The sequence below is a fragment of the Asparagus officinalis genome, chromosome 10 (assembly GCF_001876935.1).
Source record: "Asparagus officinalis chromosome 10, Aspof.V1, whole genome shotgun sequence".
Taxonomy (NCBI): domain Eukaryota; kingdom Viridiplantae; phylum Streptophyta; class Magnoliopsida; order Asparagales; family Asparagaceae; genus Asparagus; species Asparagus officinalis.
Genome location: NC_033803.1, coordinates 33,279,802 through 33,293,916, shown reverse-complemented (window position 1 = coordinate 33,293,916; position 14,115 = coordinate 33,279,802). Strand labels below are relative to the sequence as shown.

Sequence of the window (14,115 nt, the reverse complement as noted above, 5' to 3'; positions counted from 1 at the left end):
CTCCCCCTCCCCCTTTCCCTAATTTTCCAGCAGGCTAATCGTGATCACCGGCATGTCCGTTGTTTCATCTGCTTAATAAGTATAATTTTTCTACAGAGTTTTAGAATTTTTAAATTTTTTATTATTTATTATTGAATTTAGTTTAAAAATCCTAATTTATGATAAAAAATAAACGAGTTTAATTCTGAAAACCCTAACTCAACTACATGTTAATTCATTTGAACAACACTAGTAATCATATTTTTTTTAAATACTTATAAACCCTAACTCATTTAAGTTTCATTCGTGCTATAAGTAGGTGTGATTATTTAAGTTTGTGATATGAAAATATGTGAAATAAATTTAAAAAAAAAGAGTGATATATAACACAGTATAATTTTTTATAATGTGTTATAATCCAATTTAGGTGAATAAAAAGATAACGTTATCCCTAGACTTCCGTCCAATAATTATATCCAATTCTTTGGACTTATAATATATGATATACGACTCAGATTTGGGTAGGGAACGAAGTTTTCTCCCAAAAATGAGCGCTTATTTTATATTATAGGAATAAAAAATTGGTACTAAAATTCGTAATTATTGGATCTATCCTTTTCGGATGGGTTAGGAATATAGTAGTGCATACATCCAACTTTGTATACTTTGTATATTTTCATTCTTGAAAGTTTTGGCAGCACTTATTCGTTGTTCTCCGTGTACAATAAGCGTATGTTGTTCTGCGTTTCGGGTTATTACTGATACGCATAATAACATCCGCACAGTGTACAGGGAGAACAGCGGGTAGGTGCTGCCGAAATTTTCAAGAAATGAAAATATACAAAGTATATGAAGTTGGATGTAAGCACTACTATATTCTTAATGGATAGAAGCCTTCCTATGACAGCCGCAAGATTAGTGTAATTAGTTTTTACGTATGTTTTATATATATTTTATGTAGATAAATATTCATATTGTTAAATGATATATAAATGTATGTTTGATGTGTGTTGAATGTATAAGAGTCATGGATATTTAGTAGTTATGAGACTAATCGTATTTAATAATTGTATATAATTTATAGATGAGTATAATTCCTGACAAATCATGGATAGATATCCTTAAGCATCATAGATTTTATGACACACGATACAAGGAGGGATGTGAAGCCTTCATGTGTTATGCGAAAATGAATCCGAGAAATTTAAGAAGCGGTGCTATGTATTGTCCTTGTTGTAGGTTTGAAGTTGCTGAATAGAAATGATATACAGATTCACCTAATAAAATCAGGTTTTGATGAGAAATATAAATATTAGAACTAGCATGGGGAAGGTATCACTGAAGATGACGAACCAAATATGCGTGTTGGTACGTCCGGTGGCCAACGAATAGATGACACAGAAACAATGTTGAATGATATTTTTCCTCGACCTACAGAATATGATGTTGATGATAATGTCGAGGATGATATTGGAGATAAAAGTGAAGATGATATCGAAGTTTAAGCTGAAGAGGTAGGAGGTGTCGAAAGTGTCAAAAATATTGATGATATGCATTATGATATCGAAGTTTAAGCTGAAGAGGTAGGAGGTGTCGAAAGTGTCAAAAATATTGATGATATGCATTGCTCCACAAAAATAAAGCAAATAATGGAGCTACTAGAAGATAGTGAAAAGGACTTATATGAGGGATGTACCGAGTACTCCAGATTTTCATTTATGTTGAAACTCCTACATATTAAGACACTTAGCGGTATGTCAGATAATTATTTTAAAATGCTTCTTGATTTGCTTCGGACTGTAATTCCTGGAGGAGAGAATAGCATACCCCAAATAACTTATCAAGCTGAGGAGATTGTCTCCGCTCTGGGTCTTGATTATAATAAGATTGATGCATGTCCAAATGATTGTATTTTATACCACAAAGCCAATGTCCGAGTATTGTGGATTATTATTGAGTATTGTGGATTTTTTAGAAAATTATGCTTACCACAAAGCCAATGTCCGAGTATTGTGGATTATTATTGAGTATTGTGGATTTTTTAGAAAATTATGCTCTAAAGTCATAGATGTAGATGAATTTAAAGTATTGTGGATTTTTTAGAAAATTATGCTCTAAAGTCATAGATGTAGATGAATTTAAAAAACTTGAAGCTGATGTCCGAGTTACTCTATACAATATGAAAGTAATATTCTCTCCTTTATTTTTTACAATTATGGTCCATCTTACCCAGCATCTTACAAGAGAGACTAGAATCACGGGTCCTGTTACTTATTGTTGGATGTATCCGATTGAAAGATAATTTATGATTTTTCTTATATTTATTAATTGTATATGCGTTTTTAAAATTATCGTGCTAATAATTAACTTTTATGATTCCAAGATATTTGGGCTGCATGAAAAACAATTTTCGCAATCGAGTTCGCCCCGAGGGCTCGATAGCTAAAGGATACGTGGCTAACGAATGCTTTGTGTTTGCATCACGTTACATGTGTAAAAAGAAAACCACATCTCAAGCACCTCATAAGGAGAGGAAGCGTGAAAAATACCTGAGATCTCTCTTAGATCAAATTCATGCATATGTGTTGAAAAACCTTAATATGTTCGCAGACTATCGAAGGTAACAAATAAAATCAGTAATATAGATGAGAAATATTCATTTTACATATAGTTTATCAATACAAACTTATATATTGTTTATATAGGTAACATCTGGAGAAGCTTAAGAATGAAACAACCGGTAGGAATGCAGCGCACAATATTAAGAAAAGACATAAAAAAGAATTTTCTGATTGGTTAAGAATTAATGTAAGCATTTTACAATTAATTATTGAACATTCATAATATAACATCACCTAAATATTCTCAAATTATTTGTCTTAGGTTGAAAAATCACTTCTTGATGGTACTACATTACCAAATAAAATTATTATCCATGCACAACGCCCTTATCATGAAGTGAGACATTATAATGAGCATTTAGTCAATGGATATAAATTTTGAACGCTAGAGACCGATGATAGGAGGGTAACTCAGAACAGTGGGGTCATGGGCTTGTTTGCTCAATAATGTTTTTCAAGTATAAGATATCAGAATCCAATTCTAGCTGACATACTATATTATGGCCAATTAGAAGATATTGTTGAGGTAATTTATGGGTTTGGTAAACCAAGACAATGTACTTACATGATGTTCAAGGTTCGGTGGTGTCCTGTAAAAAAGCAAAAGGATCATTATGGATTTACACTAGTCAATCTTCACCGAGAAGTATATACGGATGAGAAATTCATTTTCGCAGAACAAGCTGATTAGTGCTTCTTTGTGAAAAATCCGAATATTATGTCCGATTGGGTGGTTTTGTACAAGGAGCCAAGATCTGTTGTTCTTCCTAATACAATAAAAAAAATATTGAAGAAAGTGAAGATAATTATAGTAAACCAATTGGGTCATCTGATGATGTTTGGCAAGAATTCTCTTACACACAGAATGTGGCGCTGGATGTAGGTATGAACTATATATGTTACACCACATTATCGATTTTTATCTTATCATAATAAAAATAATAATGTATTTCATAATAACATATCTCATGAGCATGTATACAAATTTTTTCTTAACAATTGTCTTTATTAAATTTTCAGATGAGGAGGGTGAGGAGGCTCTTTGACCTGGAGGGTGATCGATCACGGAGTATCACCTCAGGTAGTGGTGCTGATGATACACTACCATCTCCGGATGCAGGTATAAAAATTAATTAATACTTTAATTTATTTTATAAATTTTTAGTTATCTAGCTCATAGTGTTCATTTGTTGCAGATGCGGGATATTCATCAACACAAGTATTCAATATTTAATAATTGATAATGGTCAATTAAAATTTCATATTAATGATTCTCCTTTCTTATGTAGGTGCTTCTTGGACCCCGACATATCCATCATATACATTCCATACTGACTTACGGCCGAAGACACAGGACTATCTTAGTTTACCCTTACCTTCGGACTCTCAAAAGTCCAAGGCTGACTCAAGGAAGTACCACCCATGTGCTGTGAGAAAGTTAGAGGAAATGATTCCTATGTTGGAGACTAGGAAAGCTGATGCACTCGTAGCAAAAGAAAGAGAGATAACGAATGGTAAATTGTATAAATACTTTTAATTTTCACATGTATATATAATATGATATGTTATCATGTTATTATTGTAGGCGCTAAGCGAGATCGTGTAGAGAACAGACGTGGCGGAGGTAAGCCTGAATCTAAACAACCGCCAAGAGGAATGAGGGTGATAATTCGGTGGAATAGTTCCAATTTTCCCGTTGGTCCTTGGTCGACCCGATTGAATGCATATATTGGGATTCTCGTGCGTAGAGCGACCATTATTAACCATTATTTTTATTTTCGAGAATTACCATGGACCATATACGAGGCGATATGTACTGAGCTTATGGTAAGTGCATATTGTTTTAGATTTTTATTTATTAATAATTAGTAATTGATATTAAATTATCCTTACTAAATGTGTATGTAAATCTACAGGACTGCTTCTGCCTTGAGGACTTTGAGGGGGCTTGGAATTATGTGTATAATATCAAGGTTGAAGTAGTCTTCAAACAATGGAGGCATGAGATCAAACACGAAACCTATGACAGGTATGAGGAGCACTGGCAGAGGTTTTTAAACCTCGATGACCGAGTTGACAAATTTTATTTCATGGCTCTCCTCATGTATTGGGACAGTGATGCCGCCAAGGTTAGTTTCATGAAAATTACTTTATAATTTTAAGCTATTATTTCATTGCATATTTACAAATTTTTTTTAAAAGAATAAATTCATGAAGGGGTCAGAAAATAGAAGAAAGAAGCTGCTTGACCACCACTTGGGCTCATACTCCTATGCTAATCTGGAGGATGTTTATTGTCAGGATACAATATATGTCATTTAAAGCTTTAAAAGATCTTAATGCTTAGTATGATTATGAAATCTCATAATTTATAATATGATAGTGAAAATCATTAATGCCGATACACTTGAGGGCAAAAGTGACGTATGGTACTTTCCGTGATAGATATAGGGGTGATGAGAAGAATTAGGATAAGATCAAGGAAAATCTCGAGTTGATGGTGAGACTTATACATATCTTGAGTAGTATTATTAATTCTATTTTGTTGTTAACATTACGAGGAAACGAGAACACAAATAATATGGTCATTACCTTGAATTAACTATAAATTTGTGCTTTAGGAGGGATTTGAGGCTGCATCCAAGGAGGCTGCACCTGTGTACATTTCACAGGAGGAGGAACAAACCGAGCCGGACCCTCACATGGTTTTTGTAGAGGAGAACATCAATCTCACATAGAACCTCATGGGTCATAATAGGTAAGGATGATAAAAAATCGAATCAATTTGAATACTACATACTATTTATATTTGTTTACCATTATTGAATTTGAGAGTAAAATTTAATATTTATTTCTCCCTAATAATAGGAGAGGAAGATATCCTCTGTATGGTGTCGGAGCTTCATCCGGCATAAGCATGAGATCATCCACAGCATCCTCCACGTCATCTACATCAATGAGAGCAGCCACAAGTAGTTTTCATGCTATGCCATTTGCACACGTATCTCTGTGTATCTGATTGACAAAATTGACACGGAGCTGCATATTCAGGTGACTAATGAGATGACTAGAGTTGCGCTGACGACGAACTCGATGGACGATCTCATTGGGTATGTTATAAAATATTTAGGCGGTGCGATTCCTTATAGCGCGTATGGTGGTATCATACGGATCATTAGCTCGATTGGTGATAATTCCAGCGCTAGACAGAGCAGTACTCAGGTACCTTATTTTTTCTTGTATTTATAAATTTATTTTTATCTAATATGTTATCAAACACCACATAATGATTATTCAATTGAACATTCAGAGTGAAGATATTGGAGGGAGCAGCACCCGTTCTCGTAATCGGGATAGAGATACTCCCGCCGACGACAATGGGTGAGGTTTTTTATTTTTAATGCAATAAACAGTTTTATTTGTTATAACACTATATTTATTCATATCGTGTATCCTATCTTAGTCATGTGCATTGTTAGTATATATGTTGTTGGATGTATATATTAGACGAAACTAGTTGATGTATATTTTGAAGTGGATGGTTGGATTTGTACAATGTGTTGGATTTGGTTATATTTAGTTTTGAATGGAATTGTTATGAATTTTGATTATAATTGGATGGTTGGATGTATTCATGTGTACGATATTTTCTGGATGTATTCATATATTAATGTAATTGTACATGAAAATACAAATTATAATTAATTTTTTTTGCTGGAAAAAAAGCAACCTAGACGAAATTCCGTCTAGGTTGAGTCAACCTAGACGGAATTCCGTCTAGGTTGTAATAATCAACCTGGACGGAATTCCATCTAGTCTGACAGACTAGACGGAATTCCGTCTAGTCCGGCAGACTAGACGGAATTCTTACTTCCGTCTAGGTTGACTTTCGTCTAGATTAATCAACCTAGACAGAATTTCATTTAGTTTGATTCAATCTAGACGGAAGAAAAATAAATGAACATAACTAGACGGAATTTCGTCTAGTTGAACTAACCTAGACGGGATTTGGATCAACCTAGACGGAAATTTCCGTCTAGGTTGCTCGTTTTTCTACTAGTGACTATATTTTATGGTGGTTTTTTATAAAATAAAACCCATTAAAGAATGTCTAAATAGCACTCAGATGTTTTAAGCTAAATAGCACTTAGATATTTTATTGTTTAAGGAGGTGATGAGAATGACATCATACTTATCTATAATCTATAATACTTATAAAAGAGAATACCCATGTCAAAACTTTTGATATCCTTTTTTACCCCCCTCAATTTTTAATAACTCAAAATTATACTATTAATTATAAAACTAATGATCCATAACCTCTCATTAACTATGCACCTTTTCATTTTCTCAAATTATTTGGTTATTCACTAGAATATATTAATAATTTATAATGATAACAAAATTCATGAATATATGATAATTTATTATAAATAATTATTAATTATATAAAATAGTAAAAGCCATTCATTTAATAAATTATTGCACATAATTATAACTATTAATAATAGTATAAATATGGGTTATTTATTTATGTTGTAAAGAATATTACCTTGTTCGATAATTAATATCATCTTAGTAATAAAATTTTGGATTTTATAAGTTAAAAATACTTTTATTTTAGAAAATTAATGTATATAAAAAATTTGGATCCTTTAAATTTATGAGACATATATTTTTCTCTTCTTTTCTTCAAAATATTTGGCCACTCGCTAGAATATTCTAATAATTTATAATGATAACAAAATTAATAAATATATTATAATTTAATATAAAAATAATTATTAATTGTAATAAAATAGTAAAATTATTTATTTAATAAAATATTATACATAATTATAATTATTAATAATATTATAAATAGGATTTTTTATATTATAACAATTATTATCCTTTACGATATTATAATATCGTCTTAGATATAAAAATTGGACATAATGAACATAGTGCAATAAAATATTGGATCTTAGCAATTTATGAGTCATGCATTTTTTGTTGGAAAGTAAATGTCTCATATATTTCAAGGATCCAATATTTTTATATAAATTATTTTTTCTAAATAATAGTATTTTTAATTTATATCATCCAATTTTTTATTACTAAGATGATATTAATTATTAAACAATGTAATATTCTTTATAACATAATGTCATATAATATTAAAAATTATTTCCATTATTTAATAGATATTGTAATAAAATATGTACATGACATAAATATTTAATAATTTAAATGGTTTAATTATATCAATAGTGTTACTTAAACTAATGATTACATTATTATTTAATAATTATACTCCTAAATAATTGTTTAATAGTATAATAAAAAAATTTAAATAAATGTTAAATGTATGTTAATAATATTATAAGTACTAATATTAGTATAAGTTAAAAAAATTAATCATAGTGCAATAAAATAACTTTTAATGGTTATATATAATTTATTAAATAATATAATATTAAATACAACAAAATATCCATGTGCAAAGCACGTGCATTATACTAGTTATAAAAAAACAACCATAAACTTATAAAAACTTTATAATTTACAAACAACCAAAGATGAATTCAAGAGATTATTCTCATGCGCCTAAATTTTAAAATTTATCAAAATTAACCTCAAAGTTATAAAAGTTGTTGAAAAAACTCTTTCAAAATTCAAAAATTATAAAAAAACTCTAAAATTTTAAAATTTAAAACCAGTACACATCAAATCTAAAAACTATAGGTAGGCCGCTAAATTTTGAAATTTTTAAAAATTAATCAATAGTTTTAACAATTGCAAAAAATAGCCTCAAAATTCCAGAGTTGTAAGAAATATCGTGACATTTAAAAATTATCACCGACACATGAAACATAGAAGTCACAACTATCAAATTTAAAAGTAATTTTTTTAAATGCCCCAAAGTTTTAAAAATTACAAATCACGCCCTCAAAGTTCCAAACCACAAAAAAGGGCTGAAATTTTAAAACTTGGCAAAGAAAAGTGTAATTGTTAGATATTCTTTCATTTATATATATATATATATATATATATATAGACACACACACACACGATTCAGACAATTTTTTTTACAAACACATTTGTGAACTTTGTAGATCCATTTACCCGATCCCTCTCCTGTAGGCGAATAAATATCCCAGAAGAATTTTTCAAAACAGACTCATTCCCCCCTTTTTTTTTTTAACCGACCCTTTTTTTTTATTTACCAAAACCGACCCGATTTTGTAATTAGCTACTTAATTACCTTCTTAAACAGTCAGGGTTGGCAACCCCGACTATTTAGGACATTAATTTTTAGGGTTTAAGGCTTCTAATTAGGGTTTAACACCTTCCTAAATAGTCGGGGTTGGCAACCCCGACTGTTTAGGATGGTGATTAAGCTGCTAATTACAAAATCAGGTCGGTTTTGGTAAATAAAAAAAATGGGTCGGTTTAAAAAAAATGGGAATGGGTCTATTTTGAAAAATTCTTCAATATCCCAACATATACCTTTCTATTGTTAAACAACATGCCGTTAAGCTGTGATATAGCCTTTTGAGCCGATTCTTCATGTTCAAACTGTACAAAAGCACAGTGCCAAAGGAGGCAAAAGTTTCGTGCAACGTCTTGTTGTCAATGGTTGGGTCAAGTTTTTTAATAAATACATTACCATGACCATTTTTCCTCTAGCTAGGAACTCTGTTTGAGAACATGATCCTAATATAATAGTAGTAAAATTCAGTGTCTTCAAAGCTCGAGTGGCGTCTTGATGATTATGGAAGTTTACATAACCATAACCATAAAGCTGCGCGTCGTCCACGGAGACATCGAGATCGCCGACGTAGAGCGAGGCACTAGAGAAAACCCCCACCGACAGCAGCCCCATAGGCAACATCTGCGGCGGAATGAGTTGCGGAGAGGGAAGGGACGTGCTGGTGGCGGAGGAATCGCCATTATGTTAGAGACCCTAAGCTATGTTCCAAAAAAATCTCTCGTGACTTGATCCCTAGGAATCCGAACCGACACGAACTGATTAAAATAATTGTAAAGCTGCGCGTCGTCCACGGAGAGATCGCCAACGTAGAGCGAGGCACCGGAGAAAAACCCCACCGGCGGCGGCCCCATTGGCGATATCTGCGGCGGAGAGAGCTGCGTTGGTGTGGCTGCTGGGATTAATTCTAACAAGACTATTGACTTTGAGAAAGCTTTTTATTTGTATAGCCTTGTTTTATAGATTGAGAAAAAAAACACCATTCTAATTAAATGTTCTATGAAAAATCCATGAATTAAGATTAAGTTCTTCATTCCTGGATAGCCTTTACAAAAGCATCCTAAAGTTAATTTTGTGCTGGAAACTATAAATTTGAACCTCGTTGCCTGAAAACAAACCAAGAACTACTTCTCTCCCCAAAAATCCGTTGTGCTTAAAATCAAGCTCAATTGTTCAACTGCAACTCAACTCTTAAATGAAAATAAATAAATAGGACGATTTAAAAGGTCACGCCATGCCTCAATCAATTTTGAACCTCGTTGCCTGAAAACAAACCAAGAACTACTTCTCTCCCCAAAAATCCGTTGTGCTTAAAATCAAGCTCAATTGTTCAACTGCAACTCAACTCTTAAATGAAAATAAATAAATAGGACGATTTAAAAGGTCACGCCATGCCTCAATCAATCACCAATGCTCTTTACACGAACAATCCCCGTTCCGAAAGTGATGAAATCTACTTCTATTTCTAACAATCACATTATGCTTGAAGAACTCAGACACCATCTTCATCAAAGAATGACAATCTTCACAAATCCTCAAATTTTTTACTATGCGCAGTTGAAAACCTGGTTTGGTCTTAATCAACCCAAAAGCAACAGCCAATTTCTCACTATGTTGAGAAAGGCATGCCTCCTTATCCTCCTCCTCTTCAATATCAAACAACATTTGTCCACTGAACGACTGGTGCTCTTTCATTCTCCTAATTCTTCGAAACTCGTCCAACATCAAATAAATCTTTTGAGAATCAGGATGTGAACTGTCTCCAGTTACAAATTCATGCACGATACCACCCAATTCGATTAAACTCGATCCTGGATGCTTTCTAACCTTTTGATCCTTCATTGAGTTTCTGACCTCCTCGACAAGCTCCCATCTTTTATAAGAAGCATATACATTCGACAAGAACACATGAGCTCCAGCATGATGAGGATCTAATTCAAACATTTCCTTTGCAACTTTTTCTCCCATATCAACATCCTTATGAACCCTGCAAGCGACCAAAAGAGCGCCCCAGAGAGCCACATTGGGCTTCAGAGGGATTCTCTGAATCAAACCTAGGGCTTCTTTTAATCTCCCCGCCCTTCCCAAAAGATCCACAATGCAATCATAATGCTCTATTGTTGGCTCAACGAGATAATCTATTTGCATCCGATCGAGCAGTTTGAGTCCCTCATTAACCAAGCCCGAATGGCTGCAAGCGCTTAAAACGGCAGTGAGAGTAACAAAATCGGGATTGATTCCAATTGATTCCATCTCATAGAATAGCCCCAATGCCTCTTTTCCAAGCCCATGAATGGCGAGCCCGCTGATCATCACGCTCCAAACCCTAACATCCTTCTCCTTCATTCCCCGAAACAACAAGCTCGAAATCTCAATATCCCCACATTTTACATACATATTTACCAACACAATCTCCAAGTTTAAGCTCGTCCACATACGATTCCTATCAATATAAGCATGTATCCATCTCCCCACCTCCAACACCCCAAGATGTGCACAAGCCGATACAACAACCAACATCGTGATTTCATCATTCTTAACCTTCGATCGATCCTGCATTACCCTAAACACTCGAATCGCATCATTATACCTCTCGCATTCGATATACCCCTTATTAAGTGCATTCCAAGTAGTAACATCTCTCACAGGACATTTATCGAACAGCTTGATGCAATATCTATAGACCCGCAAGAGGCATAGGAAGTTAATGAGCGAAGTTTGAATATATTCATCAAAATCCTCGAAACCTCGACGGATGAGGGACTCATGAAGCGAGAGGCCGACACATGGGTCCGGGAGAGAGGCGGAGGCTTTGAGGGAAAAAGGGTAAGTGTAGTTGTACAGGGCATGAGCCGAAAGAGGGCAATGGCTTCTGTTGGGTTTTGGCTGTGAGCGTAGCCTCAGATTAAGGAGTTCCAAGTGAAAGTATTGGGCTGGGTTTGGATTTAGGAGAAGACGGAGCGAGCGTAGGGGAAATTTGAGGGGTGAGAGGTGGCAATGTCGGTGATGAGCTTGTTGATGAGGAGAGGGTTGTGGATTCCTTGGGTTCGGATTAGGTTGGCGTGGGTTTGTTTGAGGGTTTTGATGTTGGATGAAGTAGAGAAGTTGAAGGGTTGGAGGAGTTTTGAGTTTGAATTTTGGCAGGAGTTAATGGTCGGGAGCAGTGCTCTCATCTTTTTAGGGTTTGAGCAGTGATGATGTACGATGGCATCCGTGATTTGAATTGATATGACAACTTATGCTCGTGGCTCGCACGTGCTATTTGAAATTTGCGGATGAAGAGAGAAGCGTATGAGATTTCCTTGCAAGCTCAAGAATGATGTAGGCATAAAAAAATTCTTATAGACATCCAAATACAGCTCAACACTAAGAAAAGAACAATGTGCATGCTCGTGACAAAATACACAGACGCGTGTTAACATAACAACAGATGATGATGCGCATTAGCGCGGCAGCCTATGGTGACGCGCATAGGCGCGACAGCGAAGGGTGACGCGCGTATGCATGGCGGCGAAGTGTGACGCGCGTATGCGCGACGGTGAAGTGTGACGCGCGTATGCGCGGCAGGGTATGGTGACGCGCAAATAGCAGGGTAATCTCCTATGTGATTTGCTGACAGTTTTTAACATCTTTTGAGAGTCCACGTGACGGCATACCAGAAGTAGAACATGTGCTAACGTGGAGGGGTAGTTATAGGTCGAGAAAAGTGGCATTTCGTGAGTTTAAAGTCATGGGAAGACAGTTATAAACGTGGCAGAACGTAGCTGAAACTGCCTCTTCAGTCGCGACAGTGGAGACTGACGCGCTAAAGGCCGCGTCAGTGATGGCTACCGCGCCCAAAGAGAATTTTTCTGGTCAGTTATATTGCTTCCATTTCCACTGTTATGCACCCCTATCCCTATAAATACCTATTTACACACGAAATCAAGGACAGAGAGCAGATTAGAGCAAATAATCTTGGGCATTTGACTAATTTTGAGCAAGAGAGTATTAATTCCTCAAAAATACTTCCAAGAATCTTTCGTTGATTCCTATAGATTTAAGCCTTGACTTAATCTTTGGAAGAGTGAACATCTTACACCGATAAGATATTTACTTCAAATTCTAACTTCGATAAACAATGAGAGAATCCCCAAAGCCTTTCACAATTCAATCAGAATCTTGTGAATTGGTGGTCCACGAGTTAACGCACTTTCGGCACAGGCAAAGTCCCCACAAAAACAGGAGTTGATAAACAATTCCTGTGTTATTTTCTAGAGAGTTGTAATTTTCTTATTTTATTGTGTAATTCATTGTAAGCAATTGAAGTTTTAATGGATTCCATTTTAAAATAACCTTTCGAATAAAACGAACTGGCGACCACAGTGGGAGTCAACGGTCTCGCTACCGAGACTGTTGCGTCATAGCCGATCAAGATTATGATTAATGAAGAGATCGAATATGAGTTCGATCAGGCAAAATTTGAGGAGTATCTGTCATCCTCATCCTCAAAATTTTCTTCGCCTCGTAAATGCAGGAAGATTTTATCTTCTAAGAAGGTTTATCAGTCTTTAACTCCGATAAAGACTACGCAAGAAGGGAAGAAAGAAATGGTGTCTGAAGAATCACCAAAGAATTGCAAAGTTTGGATTCCCAAAACTGAACATGCACAAAAATTGGATTAAGGAGATTCAGCCCTTAACCACAACAGTCTATACTGCCACGACAAGTCCTTCAAACACGACAGTCCATACTGTCACGGCAAGCCCTTTAACCGCGGCAGTCACAACTGTCACGACACTTCTTCCAACTGCGACAGTTTCCACTATTGCGGCACACCATTCGACCGTGACGCTTACCCCTGCCGCGACCAAGAGAAAGTTCACAAAATCACCCCTTCGGCCCCGTCAACGTCCACTCCTGATCCCTCTACTGCAACTATGTTTATTCCATCACCAGTGAAGCATTGGGTCAGTCCTGACCTGTCAAAATTCAAAGTTACAATGGCGGATCGTCTCGGTCCTTTAACTGATGATCGAGGCAGAGCTTCAATTAAAGAACGCTTGGGTCCGATAAACGAATCCCGAGTAAATTCTTATACTGGGGGTCGTAAGTATCCTCCTATCAAAACAAAACAAGCCCAAAAAGAGAAGATACTAATTCACTCTCTTTTAGGGCCTGTAAAGACTCCACACTCACAGGGGGTGGGGTGTAAACACATAACCTTGGATCGCTCAGACGTGATGATAAGTCATCCTGTGCATGTTAATAAGGTTCAAAAGG

General features: G+C 35.0%; 1 protein-coding gene across 1 annotated transcript; it reads right to left on the bottom strand.

Moving 5' to 3' along the window:
* LOC109826617 (pentatricopeptide repeat-containing protein At5g66520-like) lies at positions 10,258-11,412 on the bottom strand. Its single transcript, XM_020393641.1, has one exon. It carries the CDS (start codon positions 11,410-11,412, stop codon positions 10,258-10,260), a length of 1,155 nt encoding a protein of 384 aa, XP_020249230.1.

Bases quoted from the DNA above. Each gene is read 5' to 3' on its own strand.
- LOC109826617 (XM_020393641.1), bottom strand. From the start codon at position 11,412: ATGCAGGATCGATCGAAGGTTAAGAATGATGAAATCACGATGTTGGTT.